The 22,225-nt window shown below is 39.3% G+C and overlaps 1 protein-coding gene across 8 annotated transcripts in view; it reads left to right on the top strand.

Moving 5' to 3' along the window:
* LOC134349270 (rho GTPase-activating protein 26-like) overlaps positions 1-22,225 on the top strand; it is a 191,891-nt gene that overhangs the window by 156,171 nt on the left and 13,495 nt on the right. For 2 of the 8 annotated variants that reach the window (XM_063053328.1, XM_063053327.1), the window contains exons 20-22: positions 1,319-1,475; positions 13,382-13,429; positions 17,674-17,706. In XM_063053328.1, the coding sequence (XP_062909398.1) occupies positions 1,319-1,475; positions 13,382-13,429; positions 17,674-17,706 (238 nt within the window). Of the gene's footprint in view, positions 1-1,318; positions 1,476-3,495; positions 3,559-13,381; positions 13,430-17,673; positions 17,707-22,225 lie in introns of all 8 variants that reach the window. The other 6 variants (XR_010018626.1, XR_010018628.1, XM_063053330.1 and 3 more) reach the window with 4 other exon arrangements.

Genomic DNA, 22,225 nt, shown 5'->3' with positions numbered 1-22,225 from the left:
TATTCCTCTTCTATTTCACCTCCATTTGTTTCTTTCTCTTTCTAACTGTTGTCACTAAAAGTATCTCTCATCTACATAATCTTGGTCTCCACATCACAGCCATCCCCTTTTGTTTTCTACTTTTTAAAACGCAAGTATTCATACTTTTCTCATTCTGAAGAAAGGATCATTGACCTCATATATTAAATTTGTTTCTCCATAGATGGTATCTGACGTGCTGAGTATTTCTAACATGGTTTGGTTGGGTATTTTGCACTTTGTAATCCTCTGCCCCTACCGAAGTATTCCACTGCAATGCTAAGTAATTATATTTTGCACTTTTCTGTTATGCTCAGAAACTCATTAACTCTGCAGGCTCTCTGTGAGATAATTTGTGTAGATAAGGAGCTTACCAGTGCTGGTGAACCAATATTATATGTCAGCTTTCCCTCTCTAGTCAAACCAAAACTTAGTGACAAGTGCAGGAAATAATGCAGAGATAAATTTCTCAGTGCAAGTTTTATTTTGTTTATTTTGTTACATTTCACATGTTACTTAGGGTAGAACATGTGGTCTGTTTCTTCAGGCATCTGCCAATAATGCTTCTTATACAATGCCATGAAGGTGGCAATTACATGGTCATATTTCCTTTTCCCTTTCCAGCCACACCTGATTTTCCTTTTCTCTATACCATTTTCCTCCAGAGTGATAATTTATCTGGAAAATATGTAAAATCTTGTCTGAGTCACTGGATATTTGGTGAGGTATCTTTTTAGAATTTTATTTTAATAAACTATTTTGGAGAACAATGTTAACTTCAGGGATATAAATCTATCAGAATGAGTAAAAGTTTCACATATGGTCAGTTATAGAGTAATACAACATGGAAACAGGCCCATCAATCCAACTTGTCCATCACAACCATGGTGCCCACTAGTTCCTTTTGCTGGTCCAGACCCTTCTAAATGCTTTATATCCATGCACTTATTTCAGTGTCTTTCCAATGTTGTTATTGTGTTGGGATCATGACAATAATTTATTAAATCTGTTTTGCTTGTATAAACACAATTGTGCTGGAGAGTGATGATACCAATTTTTGAAAGCTTTTGAATATTCAACAAGTAAAATGGGTCATTCTGGTGCACTGCCTGAATACTGAATGCATTGGGTAGTGCAGGAATATGACATGCAGATTTAAATGCTTAACACTGAAAACAAAATTAAAATAGTTTGGTTAAGTTTTGCAGAAAAAATGTTCATAATTTGTTAAGTACTATGTAATTGAATGGTAGTTGGATAATGTGTCACATTTAAACAAAATTTATATTTAACTTGACAGAGAAGCAGAACAGCATTGCAGTCTCCAGTAATGTATCTGTGTTTGTTCCAACTGTGAATGCCTCATCCAGTTCTAAAACCAATCGACAAAGCGTGCATAGTCTGGGATCTAGTGACACTGAGGTGTGTGCATTGAAACTGGATCGACCAAATTCTTTGTAAGTAAAGTAGATGTCATATTCCCCCTCATCTTTTGACCAACATATAGCCTCATCAGTGTCTTTTTGTAGACTGTAAGCATTATGTCCTTTATTGCACTTTTTCATATTTACGGGTCATGCAATTTACTTTTAATATAACTGCTATACCCAGCATTGCAGGGCTATTATGCTGGTAATCATGATGTTTGCATTTATATCTGTGCTGTTGGGTTTTATAAGATTCCTTGTAAATAGAATAAAATTTAACTTGTATTACTTGTGGATAGTTATATATTTATTTACAGGTTTAGAACAATGTAGTTTAAGGAAAGTTACCAATGAAGATATACACATACAGTGGCATGCAAAAGGTTGGGCACCCCTGGTCAAAATTTCTGTTACTATGAATAGCTAAGCAAGTAAAAGATGAACTGATTTCCAAAAGGCATAAAGTTAAAGATGACACATTTCTTTAATATTCTAAGCAAGAAAACTTTTTTATTTCCATTTTTTATAGTTTCAAAATAACAAAAAAAGGAAAAGGGCCCGAAGCAAAAGTTTGGGCACCCTATACTTAGTAACACCCCCTTTGGCAAGTATCACATCTTGTAAACACTTTCTGTAGCCAGTTAAGAGTCTTTCAATTCTTGTTTGGGGGATTTTTGCCCATTCTTCCTTGCAAGAGGCTTCTAGTTCTGTGAGATTCTTGTGCCGTCTTGCATGCACTGCTTTTTTGAGGTCTATCCACAGATTTTCGATGATGTTTAGGTCGGGGGACAGTGAGGGACATGGCAAAACCTTCAGCTTGCGCCTCGAGGTAGTCCATTGTGGATTTTGAGGTGTGTTTAGGTTCATTATCCTTTTGTAGAAACCATCTTGTTTTCATTTTCAGCTTTTTTACAGATGGTGTGATGTTTGCTTCCAGAATTTGCTGGTATTTAATTGAATTCATTCTTCCCTCTATCAGTAAATGTTCCCTGTGCCACTGGCTGCAACACAAGCCCAAGGCATGATCGATCCACCCCTGTGCTTAACAGTTGGAGAGGGGTTCTTTTCATGAAATTCTGCACCCTTTTTTCTCCAAACATACCTTTGCTCATTGCAGCCAAAAAGTTCTATTCAAAAGGTTCAAAGGAACATCTAAGCCAGCCTGATGCATTTTGGAAACAAATCCTGTGGACTGATGAAGTTAAAATAGAACAGTACATGCAAGACAGCCCAAGAATCTCACGGGACTAAAAGCCTCTTGCAAGGGAGAATGGGCGAAAATCCCCCAAACAAGAATTGAAAGATCCTTAGCTGGCTACAGAAAGTGTTTACAAGCTGTGATACTTGCCAAAAGGAGTGTTACTAAGTACTGCTATGCAGGGTGCCCAAACTTTTGCTTCGGGCCCTTTTCCTTTTTTGTTATTTTGAAACTGTAAAAGATGGAAATAAAAAAGTTTTCTTTCTTAAAATATTAAAGAAATGTGTCATCTTTAACTTTATGCCTTTTGGAAATCAGTTCATCTTTTACTCACTTAGCTATTCACAGTAACAGAAATTTTGACCAGGGGTGCCCAAACTTTTGCATGCCACTGTATACAGAATGACATTAATGTAGAGTGACACTTGGGGGAAACCACTCCTATCAAATCATGAAGTGATGTATCAGGTCAGCCCAAGGTTTTCATTCCTCCTGTCTTAATGTTTAATTTCCTCTTTTCCTAATTTGAATAAATCAGAAGCAAATTCACTCACAGGTGGATTACCTGTCAAACATGCTTGCATAACAGTTTTCGAGTATAATTGTTTAACATTTTCCCAGATATTTGATGCTTTAATACAGGCTCTTAATTCACTTGCTTTAGTACCTCATGAAATCATTAGTAGTGTTTGACAAAATCCTCTGGCTAGAACTAAAGGAACTGCTCCTGTTAAATAATTATTATTTAAAATTTTGCAGTGTTTGACTTAATGTTTAATGGCTGCTTTTTGAGTCATTGTCCATTCCTTCCAAACAATGTTTACAATCTTTTAGATTTTTTTTCCTTTTCAGTTCCTTGATCAGGTTTACATGTTGGACTCTCAACATTTGTCAAGCTTAAAAGGAATTTAAAAGGTGAATGTGAAGTTCTTCTCCACACCCGTATCAAAAGTGTTGAAGCAATGCTTAATGATGCCTCAGCTGAGGCAATCAGGTTTTCTCTTTGACATTAACCAATATTACATGAAGAAAGTTCTTTTCTTTCTACCAAGGGCATCCAGAAAAACATTCCTGTCATTGTAAGTGGCTTCTGGAATAGTATTCAAGGTTTTCTTTGGAATCTCACTAAATTTGATTCTTTGTCTTGGATTATTCATCTAACTGGCCTAAATCATAATCATCCCCAACAGAAACTCAGGCACAAATTTTCAGTTTCTTTTGGTGGTTCAGCTATGCCAAAAGTACTTGGGTCAGGTCCACCCAAATATATAGTATCTTAAAAACAGATGTGGAAAATAAATCTTGTCAATTTTCAATGGGAAAATTAAGACCATGAGAATATAAGACATAGGTGCAGAATTAAGCTATTGGGCCTATCAAGTTTGCTCCGCCATTTGATCATGGCTGATTTATTTTCCCACCCAACCCCTTTCTCTTGCCTTCTCTCCATATCCTTTGAAGCTCTTACTAGTAAAGAACCTATCAACCTCCATGTAGCGGTTACTTGAAAATGAACCAAAACTGCTCAGAGGCTAGACACAGGGTTGACACTGTTTGGCGTGCTACAAATAAGGAAGTTCCAAAGTTCAAAAGAGTATGTTCAGTCCTTTATTAAGAAACCAGAAAAGACCAACAATCTTGTAGTGGTAAAAAAACTAATGAAACTAAAACTATAATGAGCAGTCAACAAAAAAAATCACCCCAGTGGCTCATCCCTGATTCTAACTAGACTAAACTGAACTAAAGACAAAACGTTAATACTTAACTATACTCATTCATCTTTACCATGTTCCAGCCCACATGACAGATTGCTCATAATAAATGCACAACACAAAATACAATACAGACAGACAGAAAATAGATACAGTACGTGGCTTCTACATTCATTCCCCTAATAATTACATGATAATAATTACAACTACATGCTATTAAAATAGTAGCCATGAAATCGTCAATGATAAGCATTCATGCAAATATCCTTTCTTCTTTTGGACAAATCATGCGACAGTTATCTATGCCAGAGTTTAACAGCATGTAGCCCAGAGTGATCTTTACCACCACGCTTCGTCAATTCGGTAAGTCAAGTCAAAATCATGAAGCTTCCAGAGATGTAGCTCCTTAAACCTCTGTTTTCTGTAGAAGACATATCTTGGTTATACCTGTCCAGCCAGCTGGTCTTTGTCTTGATGCACTCCTGTCGCACAATTCCTCTTCTGTTTGGAAAAACTTGAATGATTCTTCCCATGATCCACGAGTTTCAAGGCACCGTGTTATCAACAATAAACACAATGTCTTCTATGAGGAGATTGTGTTTTATACCTGACCAATTCCAACATTCCTGCAGCTGTGGTAAACACTCCTTGACCCACTGTTCCAAAACAAATTTGACATGTATTGGACTTGCTTCCGTCTATGACAAGCATAAATGTCTTTTGGAACTCTCTTGGTGGTAAGGATGGTATGGGCTTTAGAAGCGACAGATGGCTGGGTGTTAATACTTCCAAATCATTATGATCAGAGGATGCTTTAGCAATTAGACAACCATTGATAATAGCCTCTACTTCACAAAGGACAGTGTGGAAATCCTCTTTGTCAAGATTCTGTACCTTTCTGGTGGAATTGAGGACTTTTTGCAAAAACCTGATCAATCTCTCCCATGTTCCACTTACGAAGTGGATATGTTCCTTCTAATGAAGGACATCCATAAATGGTTTCTCAATGGCATCTTGCAACTCATGCTCAGCTCCAACAAAGTTTGTTGCATTATCAGAGCACAGTTAATGAACCTGTCCCCATCTTGCTATAAAGCAACGAAGTGCATTAACGAAGGAATCTGTGTCTAAAGAAGATGCCACTTCAATGTGAACAGCTCGTATAGCTAGACAGGTAAATATGACCCTATACCTCTTCATTGTACTCCTGCCCTTCAACGCAAAAGTCCATTCCTACACGTGTAAATAGAGGTTCATCTGGAAATATCTCTTTGGCAAAACCCAGTGTTCTCCATTTCAGCCTTTCTGAGCTCCTCCACTGAGAGACAATCTTGGCTGATATGACCTTTGGCCTTCTCAATCCCTCTCTTCAACGGATACCCTCGTTCTTCATCCAAGTCAGACTGAGCAAGAGCGATGTTGCCTTCTTCTTCTGACTAATAAACAAGAGCAGGTTTTAAAATCAGAATCGGGTTTAATGTCACCAGCATATGTCAAGAAATATGTTAACTTTGCAGCAGTAGTACAATGCACTGCATTGCATCGCATCTGATGCACCACTCCTTGAAGGCTAGTACCAATGATGGAGCTGGCTAATCTTACAATTTTTTGCAACTTACTTCAATCCTATGCAGTAGCCCCCCCACCCCCACCAGATGGTGATGCAGCCAATCAGAATGCTGTCCACATCTTTAGACACTTGCGAGTGGTTTTGATGACCTACCAAATCTCCTGAAACTCCTCATGAAATATAACCGCTGTCTTGCTTTCTTTATAGCTACATCAATATGCTGGGTCCAGGCTATGTCCTCGGAGATAGACACTCAGGCACTTGAAATTGCTCATTCCCTCCACTTCTGATCCCTCTTTGAGGACTGAGAATCTAAGAATCCAGGTCACTGTCTTCCTCCAACTGGTCCAAGATGAGAAGTGATAGATTATATGTGTTATCACATCCACCGCCTCTTCAAAGTGCATGCCATTCATTGTAACACTCCACTTTACTTCCAAATCATCTAGCCCAAATTCTCTAGAACAATTGGGATTCACAGACTATTCATTTTCAGGCTGAAGAAGATACTGAGGCCCTGCCACCTATGTCTCATTCTTCAGGAATGCTTACACCTTCAGCCCTCTAGAAGCCACATCCACTGCGTTGCTTGAAGTATGTACATACCGCCATTGAGATGCTCATGGGATCTTACGAATATCTGAAACTGTTTACAATGAAATTTCAAAACCTGGAAGTTTCATTCTTGATGTACTTCAGCACAGAAGTACTATCAGTCCAAAAATCAAAGTCCTGAACTCCCTCCTCCAAAACGGCTCACCATCGTAGCAGCAGTGAGCTCCGTATGAGGAAAAAAAACCGTCTTCAATGGAGCTACTTTACATTTTCCCATGATAAAAGCACTGTGCATCTGAGAGAATGTGTTGTGCAACAGTACGTAGGTCACTGTTCCAAAATCCAAGTTTTCAAATGTCTAACAACCTTGAAATCTTCCAACTGGCAGAGTTTTTCCAACCAGCTTGGCTACTCATGAGCAACTATAGTGTCATCCCAGCCAAGCCCTTTCTTACGTAGATCTTGTCGGATCTTGTTAGCAGATAATACAACCAGACTCAAGATTCCTAAAGGATCATAGATGGAGCTAATTGTGGAGAGGATCCCCCTTCTGGTGAGTGATCTTAAACTTGAAAGAATCAGACTGAATACATTTAGCATGTCCAGTACTCTCTCCACCAAAGGTATATTTGCTCCAAGTCCAAATCCTTCACGTCTTTTGCTCTTTGTTCTGCAGGTATCACTAATAGCACACTATACCCATTGCTTATCCACTTTGTGAGTTGAAAACTGCCTTTAGCAAAAATGGAGACAAGGTCATGATAGAGAAACACAGTTTCTTCCTCAGAAGACACTGACACAAGGCAGTCATCAAAATAGAAGCAGCACAGAACCTTATCCACTGTCACACAGCTGAACTGTTCATTATCTTCAGTGTTTTTCATAAGAGCGAAGTTGGCACAGTTTGGTGATGAAGTTGCTCCAAGAAGATGTACCACCATTCTACAGTCTGCCATATCTTGGCTGAAGTCACCATCAGACTACTAGAGAAAACTCAACAGATCTGTATTTTCCACTTCTTACTTTAACCTGATGAAACTTTGATTCAATATCTGCCACGATCACCACTGGTTCTTTTCTGAATCTGGTTATGACTCCAGTCAGTGAACTAGTAAGATCTGGTCCCTGTAAAAGCTGAGCATTAAGTGATATTTCCTGGTAAGTCGCTCCACAGTAAAACACAACACAAAGTTTCCCTTTTCTGGGGTGGTAAGCACCATGATGTGGAATACACCAGCCTTCTCCAACACTGTGTTCCAGATCTTCTGCTGGCAATCTTTTGGCATCACTTTGGAGATGACATCCTTCATGAAAGCTGTGTAGTCAGTGTGAAATGACAAAACCTTAAACCTCTTCCTTAGATTTAGAGCATGCTGTTCAGCAATCTTCCTATTATTTGGCATGTTAACCTTTTTTTCTCAAAATCTGGTAATGGCCATCCACCAGACTTGCAGAATTTGCAATAAACTCCATGAACTTGTGATCTACTATTGACAAACCAGGTTGTTCATCGTGACTGCATTCAGGCAAGTCTGCCTTGAACTTCTGCTGGCAAAGCTCATCCAAGTTTAAAACAGATCCTGCGAACTGTTAACTCAGGCTCAGCACAGTTTCTCCCGTCACCAGTATCTTTGTTAAGTGGTCCATTCACAGTCCAACCCAACGTTGTTCTAATTGCATAGAGTCCATCATTAACACTGTGAATCACTTGCAATGGCTCCAGTGCTTTAGGTACATTCATCCCTATCAGCAGCTCAATTTCTGTATCAATCTCTGGCAAGTGGACATGATTCAGGTGAGACCATCCCTGGAGATCTCTCTGTCATGGAACATTCCATTGTGGACAGGCATACTTTCCTGTGTATAGATGTTAGGTAGTCCACAATAGTTTTCACCATCTAAACCAGCCACTTCCAACCATGAAACAATGTAGCTGATTTTTTGACCCATGATGCATAATAGAATGTGTTTCCTTTTTCCTGTGAGGTTGAGCTTGTTCATGAGACTCACTGTGCAGAACACTGCTGTACTTCCTTGATCTAGGAAAGCATAACTAACCACTGTCTTGTTACCCTTCTTAGATTTCACTTGTACTGAAACTATGGGAAGTTTACAATCACAATTGCCAACTCCTGTAAGGCCATTAAATTCCAGAAAACTACTCACTGCTGTGTTTGATTCTTTCACGGCTTGTTTTGATTTTGCACCCTTTTTGTTAGAGTGAATATCAAGTATGATGGGATGCTTATCATTGCATACCTTGCATGAAGGGCTCTTCCTACAATTTTCGCTGATGTGTCCTGTACATAAACAACCAAAAATAGACACCATTTTTCTTTAGGAAGGCAGTCTTCTCATTATGTGCCATTTTCTGCAGCTGACAGCACAAATCAATTATGTGTTCACCCTCGCAGAACAAGACAATCCCGTTCCACTCCATTAATTCCAGGCTCAAATTTAGCTTTACTTCTTACAGTGGCCACAATAGTGACAAAGCTGCTTCCTTTAGCCTTGGAACATTATTGTGACTCAGTTTTGTTTACACCTTTATTATTGCAGGTGATGTAGCATGCTGTGTATTTCCAAACATTGGGTGTGTAACAAACTTTATTTGCCTTTCAATAAAATCAACAACGTCGGTGAAAGTAGTCTTACTGTTGTGCCTTTCTTGCAGTTTACAGCCCACCATTCTCCACTTATTCCCAAGCATATAGGGCAATTTCTTTACGACAATTGACATATTAGCAAGCATGTCCAGCTCTTGCATGTACTGCACTTTTTCCATGACATTACAACAGCCTCTGAGAAAAAGACTGTAGTCTTGATGAGCTTTCATATCTTCAGATTTGATAGATGCCCAATAAAGAGCTTTTTGCATGCAGGCAGATGCAGTTTTCTGTTCATTACCTAAATGCTCCTGTAGTAAAGCATTAGCCATTAGATATTCTTCCTCAGAGTCAAATTCTCTATGGCGACCTCTAGTGTACTGTTCAAGGAAATAGAGGCAGTCACCATAGCTGTCAATCTTGCCTTCAATACTATTTTATGAATGCATGATACTGCAGTGGATCGTCATCGAAGACTTGAATCTCTCTTTTAGGCAAAGATGTATTGTGTTGTTGTACCTCTAAGGTTGCTATTTCATTTTGCTTCCTCGTAATATCAATAATACTATATTGATCTCTATCAATATAGAGTGTTTCCATGCTGTTAATTAATGTTCCTGTGAACCCTTTCAGCTGTTGGATATGACATGGGTTCAGAATGTCTCCTTAGCACAAGCTGAGAGTAAACTACCTCTTGAGGGTCTAACTCATGTTTCACAGACACTTGAGGAATAAATGAATCAACATTGACATTGAATGTGTTGGGTTTTCTCTGTGCCTTATCAATACAGGATCTCACACCATAGGACTGTCCTGCTGGAGCACTTTTAGCACTCGCCACACTTGAAGCCCTTAGGATATTAACATTGGCCCTTGAGCGGCAATTTCTTCCTGCAACTGATACTGTTTCTTCCTTTACTGTAGCTGTTCCAAGAGCTCAGCTCTTGCTCTTCCAGTGCAAGTTTGTTCTTTAATAATCGTTGACATGTGATTAATGCAGCTAAATCGGCTAAATCAGCCACTGTTTTAATGTGTGCAGAGGAGGTAATAAATTCAAAAGATGCTTTGCTTGTAGAAGAACTTGGAGCATTGACAGCTGACACACTTTTGCTGGGTTTCACGTCAACCTGTGGGTCCACTGCTACTAGTGTAGTCAAAACATGCCTTGGAATTTGAGAAACTTTTTCACTTGTTACAGCAACATGACCTTCAATAGAACATGTTTGAGTCAGCCATTGTTTAACATGCAATTTGAATGCATTACTAAGGCATCTGTTTTTCCTGCTCGACCTTGGGAAGTAGTGACAACATGTGATGTTGCTTAGCAACAGCTTTACAAGGACTGGTCAAGTCCTTGAGATGAGATTGAACTTGAAAGGCATTTTCTTTATTTCCCAGAAGATCCTTAATTGATAGAATTAAACCTTTAATTTTGTTCATATTTGTCTTGTATTCCTCTTGAAGACCGATTCTACCTGATAAAGCTTTCGAAGTAAGTTTAATTTCTCTTTTTCCAGCCTCAATATGAGAGTCAGTTCCATGCTTCGGTTCACTCATATTACTTTCTCCTTATTGCGCCACTCACAATTAACTCTTTGTTCATCCACAGCACCAGCGATACTCGATTTGTTAAACTCAATCAATAAACTGTCCGTACTTAAACCAGACCAAGCAAGCAGCATTCAGTTTAAATGTTGACAGCTGGGACAATATTTCAGCACCTGAGTAAAACAAAGAGTTGAACCCTTGGACAAACACCCCACAATCGAGAAATGGTCCCCATTGGATAGCAGCGCTGACCATTCAAAACTGTGTTCAAACCACAAACACAGCACAAATCAACAAAAGGTTGTTACTTGCTGCCAGCTGCTCTGGTTACTAGTGTAGTGATTACAATGCTGCCAGCAGATTTGAGGCAATCTATAGCCATAGACTGGTGTTTGTTTGGTGTAACTTTTTTTATGTTGACAAAATGTAGCAGTTCCTTGAAAGTGGACCATGACTGCTCAGAGACAAAGCATGAGGTTGACACTGTATGGCGTACTTCAAATAATGAAGTTCAGAAGTTCAAAAAAGTACTTTTGATCCTTTAAGAAACCAGCAAAGACAAGCAATTTTGTAGCAATTTTTAAAAAAAGACTAATGAATCTAAAACTAGTAATATAACAAGATAAGCAGTGTAATAGCAATACAAATAACAATTTAGTCAGAATTAAATAATCTTAGCACTGTTAGAGCATTCAACAATAAAAATCCCATGGCTCACCCCTGGCTCCAACTAAAGACAAAGTATGAGTATATAACTATACTCATTTGCTTCTACCACGTCCCAACTCACGTGACAGATTCCCCATAATAAGCAAGCGACACAAAATACAATACAAACAGACAGAAAATAGGTACATGGCTCCTGCACCCATTGTCTTGGCCTTCCCAGCCATCTGTGGCAATGAATTCTTGATTCAATATCCCCTGGCTAAAGAAATTCCTCCTTATCCCTGTTCTACAGGGACATCCTTTGATTCTGAGGTTGTGCTTTCTGGTCCTGAACTCTCTCACTGTTGAAAACATCTTTTCCATGTCCACTCTACCTAGGCCTTTGAATATTTGGTAATTTTCAATGCGATCCCTTCCACCCCCCCCCACCCCATTTTCCTGCAAGCACAGGCACAGAGCCATCAAATGCTCCTCATACATTAACCCTTACATTTCTGGGACTGTTTTCAGAAATGTCCTCTAGATGTTCTCCAATGCCAACACATCTTTTCTTAGATAGGGGGCCCAAACCTGTTCACAATACTCCAAATGTGTTAATACATCTTTTGTGCAGTGGAGAGTCTCCTATGAGGGTTTTAGAAAAACTAGCAGTGTAATGCACTGTCTTATGGAAAACCTAATCTGTATGAAAAACATCTGACTTCTAGATTCACACATCAAAGTTGCTGGTGAACGCAGCAGGCCAGGCAGCATCTCTAGGAAGAGGTACAGTCAACGGTTCGGGCCGAGACCCTTCGTCAGGACTAGCTGAAGGAAGAGCTAGTAAGAGATTTGAAAGTGGGAGGGGGAGGGGGAGATCCAAAATGATAGGAGAAGACAGGAGGGGGAGGGATGGAGCCAAAAGCTGGACAGGTGATTGGCAAAAGGGATATGAGAGGATCATGGGACAGGAGGCCCAGGGAGAAGGAAAAGGAGGACAGGGGGAAAAAACCCGGAGGATGGACAAGGGGTGTAGTGAGAGGGACAGAGGGAGAAAAAGGAGAGAGAGAGAAAGAATGTGTGTATATCAATAAATAACGGATGGGGTACGAGGGGGAGGTGGGGCATTAGCAGAAGTTAGAGAAGTTAATGTTCATGCCATCTTCCTTCAGTTAGTCCTGACGAAGGGTCTCGGCCCGAAACGTCGACTGTACCTCTTCCTAGAGATGCTGCCTGGCCTGCTGCGTTCACCAGCAACTTTGATGTGTGTTTCTTGAATTTCCAGCATCTGCAGAATTCCTCGTGTTGACTTCTAGATTGTTTCATTACTGAGCTATGTGCGGGACACACAGATGTACCATTTTATTTTATGTTTTTAAATTATAAATATGATTCTGATTCATCTGAGATTAAAACATGTTTTAAAATACTTCAATAAAAGTAGTCTATAAAGCAATAAGGAGAAAATGTTTTACTGAATTGATGGAGCAGATGTTTAGCATGGTTGCTTATGAGATATGTTTGATATTGTTTTGAACAACAACCAGTATTTAAATCTGTTTAAAGACAAAGAACTTAATATCAGACAGTGTATCCAACAATCACTCTCTATGACTGTCTGCTTATTATTGCCATGTGGTATGGTGAAAAACTGTTTTGCATGACATCTAAATAGATCATTTTATTTCATCAGTACTGTACATGGAAGTATAATAAGGGAAATGCAATAACAATAGTACCCAAGACAAATTTGTACCCCAGTTGCATAATTTATGTCTGTTTCCATTTCAAATTTTCATATATGTATTGGCTAATAAAACATTCCAAAAGATCATGATGAAGATTTTATGTTACAATTTATCACTTTCATCTATATTCACGGCTAATGACATTTTAAAATGTTGGAAAAGTAACAAGTTCTATCACCCAAAGGATTTAATTGTTTTGTGATTCAAGATGGCATAAACTAGCAGTAGTCCTCTGGCGCACATTGGAAATCTCTCAGTAAAAGGAAATCACTGGTATTATTTACATGATCTGAAGTGAACAAGTTTGCATTGATTCCTATTAGTTGGTGAATCAGTATTTGTTCTTCCCAGGGCCATGTGGTCAGGTTATGCAACTCTGGCAGCAAGATTCAGAAAAAGGTGAAAAGAGAATGATGCATGGTGCAGGTTCCTTGCGTAGTGTTGCATATTCAAGACCCTTTAAAAATGTGACTGCTATCCCTTTGGTGAGGGGGAGAATGAAAGCCGCTTGTTAATTTACAGCTGTTTCTTAAATAACACTAATTTTGTGCAACCTGCTTGTGTTGGCAAAAGGGGAGAAGAACAAATGCACTGGGTTTGCAATTCTTTCAGCCGTTGCTGTATCTATATAATCTGGTCTGTATTAAGCAGTTAAACATGAATATGTGATTTGCTTAATAGATTTATACCTCTCTTGTTACTGGTTTTTGATACTACTTTTCCAAGAAAGACAAATTACTAACCACTCAAAATAAAAATGCACAAAGGCACCTTGGCATGGTCAAGATAAAATGCACAAGATACAATTGGCTTAAGAAATCTTTGCAAGTAGACAAATAATTAATCATTTCTAACATTGATTATTTTACTATGACAAGTAATGTATATTTCTGTTACTAGAACTAATTATTATGTGAAAATCTGATATAATTGCCAGAAGTATTCTGTTCAGTGTTGAGTTGCCACTGTCATTAACTTCCATAGACATCATTTAGAAATTGCGGAGATCTAGCATGTTATATTTTAGTCTTGATCTTGCCATGAGTTCCACCTTGTACTACTGTGAGGTGGTAATATACGCCTGCATGTTGCAATGAACAGTTTCTTCTGCATACCACCCGTATCCCTAAATATTTGTACCTGCTGAGATTTTTTTTTTGTTTTTTCTTGGCTGAGTCTATCTTAGAAAGGTGTATATTTTAATTCTGAATTAAATTGGAATTACTAGAATAAATCATGAGATTAGAGACTTTAGTTATGTGGATAGAATGGGGAAGTTAGAGTTGTATTAAAATCACAGTAGAGGTAATAGAGAAAAACTTCTCCCATTCATAGAAGTATCAACCAGAGGATGTAGAATGTAAATTTGTGGCAGAAGAGTTGAAATGACATGGCAAAGTTCTTTATTACACAGCAGGTGGTTAGGATCTGGACTTCACAGCTGAGGAATAGTGTGTCTTATTGAACTATGGCATTGAGTAGAGAACTGATTAAGCACTTGAAAGTGAGAAAATTGTGTGACTGTGAAGGAAGGCTGAAGGAGTGAGATTAGCTAGATTTTTATTTTCTAAGCATTCTATTATCATGCTTTTTAAAAAGATGTTTCCATTTCCTACATGATTTTTCAGCAGTCAAGCACAATCTTGAGAGAGGGAATGAGTTGCTGTTACAGGTTGATAACCTTACTACAGAGTTGAAAGCCTTCAAATCCACTGGTCTTCAGCAAGTTGAATGGAAATAGGGCCTAGATTATTGAATGATTTATGTGACCCAGTTTGATTGCTGGATCCTGCTATGCAAAGTCTGGCCATGCCTTTTGTCAGAATGGGATGTTGGTTTTCCATTGTTAAACTAGCTCACTGTCAAAATCTGTTAAGTGGAGTACTTTGACTCATGTCAAAGACAGTAATTGATTTTTATCAGTTTTAAACATTGCTACCACCATTTATGTAAATAGCCAATAGTGAATTAAAAAGCAGGTTTGAACAGGGCTATTCTGTGGTGAGGCCTCTGGAGATGTAGTAACCTGTGAAACCTTACTGATCAACTGCTAGGAGCAGAGGGCCAGTTTGGCCTTTTTGTCTGGTGCAAATGGATGCTCAGGGTGGTGAGGCACTTCCTAGAGATTGCCTGGATGACTGAGCACTTCTTTCAATTCGGATTTCCACTATGTGCACTGATATGCTCTTGCAGTTCTAAATAATGTTATAGGCAAACCTTTTATAACCTTTCAACTGCCTTTTCAACAACTGACTTTGTATTTCAGAACTCTAATTGCCAAGTTACTCTGAACATTAAAAGGCATACTATTGTATGTTCATATTGTCAGTTATCTGGAATGTTTTTCCCACTTGCAGGAGATTAATGTTTGTCGGCCAGTAATCACATACTCTGCTGGATAGTCTGTTTCTAATAACTCCAATCTTAACAAATATTCAGTACATTATTTTCAGCAGAGCACATTTTAGATACATATTTATAACATATGCATGATATTTGTATTGATATTCTTTTCAATTTGCAAAAGCTAAATTCAATCCCATAGGTGTTATGATTGGTATACAAGAATCTAACAAGCAATCCTTTGTCACAATTAGAAATTAGGTAGTCATTCACATCAGAGAAAAGGTGGAGATGTGTGTTTCATAATAAATTCTCAGTGATGCTCCAATGTGGCATCACTTATTGTTATTTGATGAGTACTGTTGAGTTGTCGTCAACTCATGGTAACCCATGGATAGTGTAGTTGCCTATAGGGTTTTCGTGACAAGATATGGAAGTAGATTGCCAGGCCTTTCTTCCATGCAGATACTGCTGTTGCCTAGGTTGGGACCCAGCTGAATTCAAACTCAGGACCATCCTCCTCAAAGTCTAGTGCTGATGCAACTATACCACTGGCCGGCCCTACTTCTTTAGGGGTTTGCAAAGATTTGGCATGATATTTAAAACTTTGACAAACTTTTGTAGATGAGTTGTGGAGAGTATATTATCTGCTTGCGTAACAGACTGGTATGGAAGCACCAATGTCCTTGAATGGAAAATCCTACAAAAAGTAGTGGATGCAGTCCAGTCCGTCATATGTAAAGCCTTCTCCACCATTGAGCACATCTACATGGAGCACTGTCACAGGAAGGTAGCTTCCATCATCAGGGACCCCTGTCACCCAGGTAATGCTCTCTTCTTGCTGTTGCCATCATGAAGAAGATACAGGAGCCTCAGGATTCCCACCACCAGGTTCATGAACAGTTATTACCCCTCAACCATCAGGTTCTTGAACCAGAGGGGGTAATTTCACTCAACTTCACTTACCCTATGATTGAAATAAATGTTCCCATAACCTATGGACTCACTTTCAAGGACTACTCATTTCATATTCTCGATATTTATTGCTTATTTATTTATAAATAATATTTCTTTTTGCATTTGCACCATCTGTTATCTTTTGCCCACTGGTTGAATGCCACTAGTTGGTGCGTCTTTTATTGATTCTGCTATGGTTATTATTCTGTTCTTAAGTTATTGACTATGACCCCTAGAAAATGAATCTCAGGGTTGTATATGGTGTACTTTGATAATAAATTTACTTTGAACTTTCAAGTAATTACACGTACTGTATGTTTCAAATCCCTGTATGGTCCAAATGCAAGATAAATCACTTTTTCTTGCATTGCATACTGTAGTTTTGTAATTTCTTAAATAGCATATTGAATTATTGTGGCAAAATCAATTAAAGAAACTGGCAAGGATTAACCCAGCATTTCTAACAGTCTCATTTTAGTTTTTGTAGTTTTGTCTAATGTGGTTTTTGTCTAGCTTAGTTCAAGTCCTCTGCAGCTACTTGATTTTGATCAATGCCAACTCCTGAATTCAAAGTATGATTTGCTTTTGATGTCTGCCCACAACATTTGATATTTGAAGGTCTTAGCCTGTTGCAAGCTCCAGAAGCACTAATAAGTAGCACCAGATGATATTGATAGAAGGAATGGTGACATTTCACACCTAGTCAGAATTATTTTTTTCTCTCTTGTTACATATGACCAGTGTCTACTTTTTGTCTAGTATGTAACTGCATTAATATTAGGTAACAAAAAAGTTTCAAGATATCAAAACAGAGATGGTGGAAGTATTAGGATGTGCAGTGTCTATAGAGCAGTAAAGAGTGCTATAGTTTCACATTAAAGATTTGCAACATAATTAATTTCAGAGGACTTATGTGTGTCCTACCTGGATTCTGACTATGCTTCTGCTCAATGCTTTTAAAAGTGTAGACTAGTAAACTAAAACAGTGGATTTCTGAGATGAGACTAAGTGTTGAGTTGTTATTTCTGATACTAGCAACAGAACTATAACAACAAGTATTCACCATGATAATTAAAGTTTAAAAAAAGAAGCATCTACCATTTATTCTGTAGATATTATGAAAATATGCTTGCCTATTTAAGATAGCTTGCCTACCAGTAGCTGCATTACAGTGAATTTTCTGTGCTTTGAGCTAACAGAGTGTGAATTTTGTTGGTGACTTTTGTAAAATGGCTTGCCCAAGTGTTGCTTACTGTATAAATATAAAGAACTGAAATGAAAATCTAAACCTCATTTACCAAAATAAAACAACACTGTTGACATACTATTTCTTTACATTTCAGATTAAATCCCAAACGGAAACCCAGTCTCACTAGGTATGTACATTGTAATTCATCATGAATGTGATCTATGATTGGGTAAATGTAGTAGCAAAGCTTAACAGCCTAGGTGATAAGTCATACTACAAAACTTGTTTCCTTTTCTGCAGCATATATCTCCAAATATGCAAGAAGGTTTTCCAATTTAAACTCTGCTTGCATATTATAGACAATTAAGCACATTGTTGAGTCCAGTCATGGTGTCCTTTGTACCTCCCAGTGACTGAATGTAGAGCATATTTTAAAGATCTTCTTGGTTCAAATTAACTTGCGCTGTAAGTTGACTTCAAACAATGAAAGGGACAAGAAGAAGAATTAAAAAAAAGTATTCTGATTTGACTAAATTATTCTAAGTTATTCTTGTTGAGAGTATAAATTTTCAGAAATGCCAATGCTTTAGATTCTGGTTCCAGAGATATTTTCCAAATCTCTTTAAACTCATTTAAATACTAATTATGATACTGTGAAACATCACTTAAAAAAGTGAAACAACTGTATTCAGTATCAGTCAAAAAAAAATCCAATGGCCAGGGAAATCTGCCGCTGTTGCAACAAAGTCCTGAGCATGCCAGATTGTCAGAGTTTGAACGAAAAGCCTCTTATCAATAATTACACATGGCGATATTGACTTGGAAGGATGGAACCTATTTTGTCTTCCAGGCATTATTGACCCTGAAAATCAAATACTGTTGAGTTATATTAAACAATTATCAGCAAAACTTTGTACTTGCAATGGTCAAGATGTCTTATGCAATAGAACTGTTAGGTAAATACACTACATATTCCGTTTCATTTCTTCTGCTGGCCAGCCAGCCAGCTAAGCGACCCCTCCCCTCCACCCCCAGCATTTTCTGCTTTCCGCAGGGATTGCTCCCTATGTGACTCCCTTGTGTATTCTACCCTCCCCACTGATCTCTCTCCTGGCACTTACCCTTGCGAGCAGAACAAGTGCTACACCTGCCCCTACACCTTCTCCTTCACGACCATTCAGGGCCCCAGACAGTGCTTCCAGATAAGGCAACTCTTCACCAGTGAGTCTGTTGGGGTCATATACTGTGTCCAGTGCTCCCGCTATGGCCTCCTGTATATCGGTGAGACGTAGATTGGGAGACTGCTTCGCCAAACACTTACAATCCATCCGCCAGAAAAAGCAGGATCTCCCAGTGACAACCCATTTTAATTCTAGTTCCCATTCCCATTTCAATATGTCTATCCGTGATCTCATCTACTGTCGCAATGAGGTCACACTCAGGTTGGAGAAACAGCGCTGTGTATTCCGTCTGGGTAGCCTCCTACCTGATAGTATGAACATCGAATTCTCAAATTTCCAATAATGCCCCCCACCACCCCACCTCACCATTCCCCATTCCCTTTTCCCTCTCTCACCTTATCTCCTTGCTTGCCCATTGCCTCTCTGGTGCTCCTCCCTCCTTTTCTTTCTTTCTTCCTTGGCCTTCTATCCTATTAGATTTCCCCTTCTCCAGCCCTGTATCTCTTTCACCAATCAACTTCCCAGCTCTTTATGTTACCCCTGTCCTTCCAGTTTCTCCTTCCCCTCCCCCCACCTTTTAACTCTACTCCTCACCTTTTTTTCTCCAGTCCTGCTAAAGGGTCTTGGCCTGAAACATTGACTGTACTCTTTTCCAAAGATGCTGTCAGGCCTGCTGAGCTCCTGCAGCAATTTCTGTGTGTTGCTTGGATTTCCAGCATCTGCAGATTTTCTCTTGTTTGTGAGCTAAATGACCCATTGTTCTTCCTGTGACATCCTGCCCTGCCATTCCCATTCTCAAATAGTCTTGCAATATTTTCCCCTTTTATAAGTTGTCCAAATGTCCACATTAACCAGTAAACTTACCTGTACAACTTTGGGAAGTGAAAGGAAACAGGCATCTGACAGAATCCCACGCAATCCTGGGAAGAAGGTGCAAACTGCAGAAAAGTGGTACCCAAGATCAAGGTCAAACCTGGGTCCTTGGAGCATGGAGGCAGCAGCTGTAACTGCAGCACACTGATACTGTATCCATCTGATGGTGTCAGTGCATTGCTGTCAGTTGACAGGATCATCCTTGTACAATGAGATCAGAATCAGGTTTATTATCACCGGCATGTGACGTGAAACTTGTTAACTTAGCAGCATCAGTTCAATGCAATACATATTATAGAAGAGAAAAAAAAATAAAAAAACACAAGTAAAACAATTACAGTATACATATATTGAATAGATTTAAAAAACGTGCAAAAAACAGAGATACTGTAGATTTTAAAAAACTGAGGTGGTGTCCAAGGGTTCAATGTCCATTTAGGAATCAGATGGCAGAGGGGAAAAAGCTGTTCCTGAATGGCTGAGTGTGTACCTTCAGGCTTCTGTATCTCCTTCCTGATGGTGACAGTGAGAAAAGGGCATGCCCTGGGTGCTGAATGTCCTTAATAATGGATGCTGCCTTTCTGAGACACCACTCCCTGAAGGTAACTTGGGTACTTTGTAGGCTAGTACCCAAGAAGAAGCTGACTAGATTTACAACCCTCTGCAGCTTCTTTCAGTCCTGTGCAGTAGCCCCCCCACCCCCCACCCCCCATACCAGACAGTGATGCAGCCTGTCAGAATACTCTCCACAGTACCACTATAGAAGTTTTTGAGTGGGTTTGTTGACATGCCAAATCTCTTCAAACTCCTAATAAGGTATAGTCGCTGTCTTGCCTTCCTTATAACTATAACGATATGTTGGGACCAGGTTAGATCCTCAGAGATCTTGACACCCAGGAACTTGAAACTGCTCACTCTCTCCACTTCTGATCCCTCTATGAGGATTAGAATGTGTTCCTTGTCTTACCCTTCCTGAAGTCCACAATCAACTCTTTTGTCTTACTGACGTTGGGTGCCAGGTTGTTGATGTGGCCCCACTCCACTAGTTGGCATATTTCACTCCTGTACGCCCTCTCATCACCACCTGAGAAACTGCCAATGATGATTGTATCATCAGCAAATTTATAGATGGCATTTGAGCAATGCCTAGCCACAACAGTCATGTATATAGAGAGTAGAGCAGTGGGCTAAGCACACACCCCTGAGGTACGCCAGTATTGATTGTCAGCAAGAAGGAGATGTTATCACCAATCCACCCAGATTGTGGTCTGCTGGTTAGTTAGGAAGTCGAGGATCCAATTGTAGAGGGAGGTGTACAGAGGCCCAGGTTCTGCAACTTCTCAATCAGAATTATGGGAATGATGGTATTAAATGCTGAGCTATAGTCGATGAATGGCATCCTGACATAGGTGTTTGTGTTGGCCAGGTGGTCTAAAGCTGTGTGGAGAGCCATTGAGATGGCATCTGCCATTGACCTATTGTGGTGATCAGCAAATTGCAACGGGTCCAGATCCTTGCTGAGGCAAGAGTTCAGTCTAGTCATGACCAACGTCTCAAAGCATTTCCTCACTGTCGATGTGAGTGTTACCAGCTGATAGTCATTAACGCAGCCCACATTATTCTTCTTAGGCACTGGTATAATTGTTGCCTTTTTGAAGGAAGTGAGAATTTCCGCCCATAGCAGTGAGAGGTTGAAAATGTCCTTGAATACTCCTGCTAATTGGTTGGCACAGGTTTTCAGAGCCTTACCAGGTACTCCATCGGGACCTTCTGCCTTGCAAGGGTTCACTTCTTTTAAAGACAGCCTACATCGGCCTTTGAGACGGAGATCAGATGCAGCAGGGATCTTCACAGCTGTATTTATATTCCCCCTATCAAAGCAGGCATAGAAGTCATTGAGTTCATCTGGTAGTGAAGCATTGCTGCTATTCATGCTATTGGGTTTCACTTTGTAGGGAGTAATGTCTTGCAGACCTTGCCAGAGCTGCCGTGCATCCAATGTTGCCTCCAACCTTTTGAAATTGTCCCTTCGCCCTTGAAATAGCCCTCTGCGGGTTATAAAATAAATGTAAAGAAAACGCAGGTTATGTCCCTAAATTATACACCATCCAAAAAATTGCAGGATACATACGATCTTAAGTGGGAAGCTAAATCATTAAAATATTTAGGAATAACCCTGCCGAAGGATCTTTCAACACTGTCACAGGTAAATTATGGGCCGTTAATCTCAGAGATAAAAGCAGATATGCATAGGTGGAATCTTATCCCCCTTTTAAGTTTAAATTCAAGGATAAATACTATAAAAATGAATATTCTTCCTCGGTTATTGTATCTTTTCCGTACTTTACCGGTGGAGGTGGATGATAGTCAATTCAGGGAATGGGACAAATGGATTTCCCGCTTCATTTGGCAAGGAAAGAAACCTAGAATTCGATATAACACCTTACAGTTAGGGAAGGAAGGAGGAGGTATGGTTCTTCCTTGCCTGAGAAATTATTTTTATGCCTCACAGATAACCCCTCTGTTATATTGGTGTAATAGGGAATATAAGGCTAGATGGAAGGAAATAGAATTTGGATTAGTTGACAGTTTCCATCTACAGGCCTCAATAGCTGACAAAGGATTGATGGCCCAGTTGGAAAAATTTAAAAA

This window comes from Mobula hypostoma, chromosome 7 (genome assembly GCF_963921235.1).
Source record: "Mobula hypostoma chromosome 7, sMobHyp1.1, whole genome shotgun sequence".
NCBI classification, from domain to species: Eukaryota; Metazoa; Chordata; class Chondrichthyes; order Myliobatiformes; family Myliobatidae; genus Mobula; species Mobula hypostoma.
Note: the sequence above shows the minus strand (reverse complement) of the source record. Positions and strands in the feature narration are given on the sequence as shown.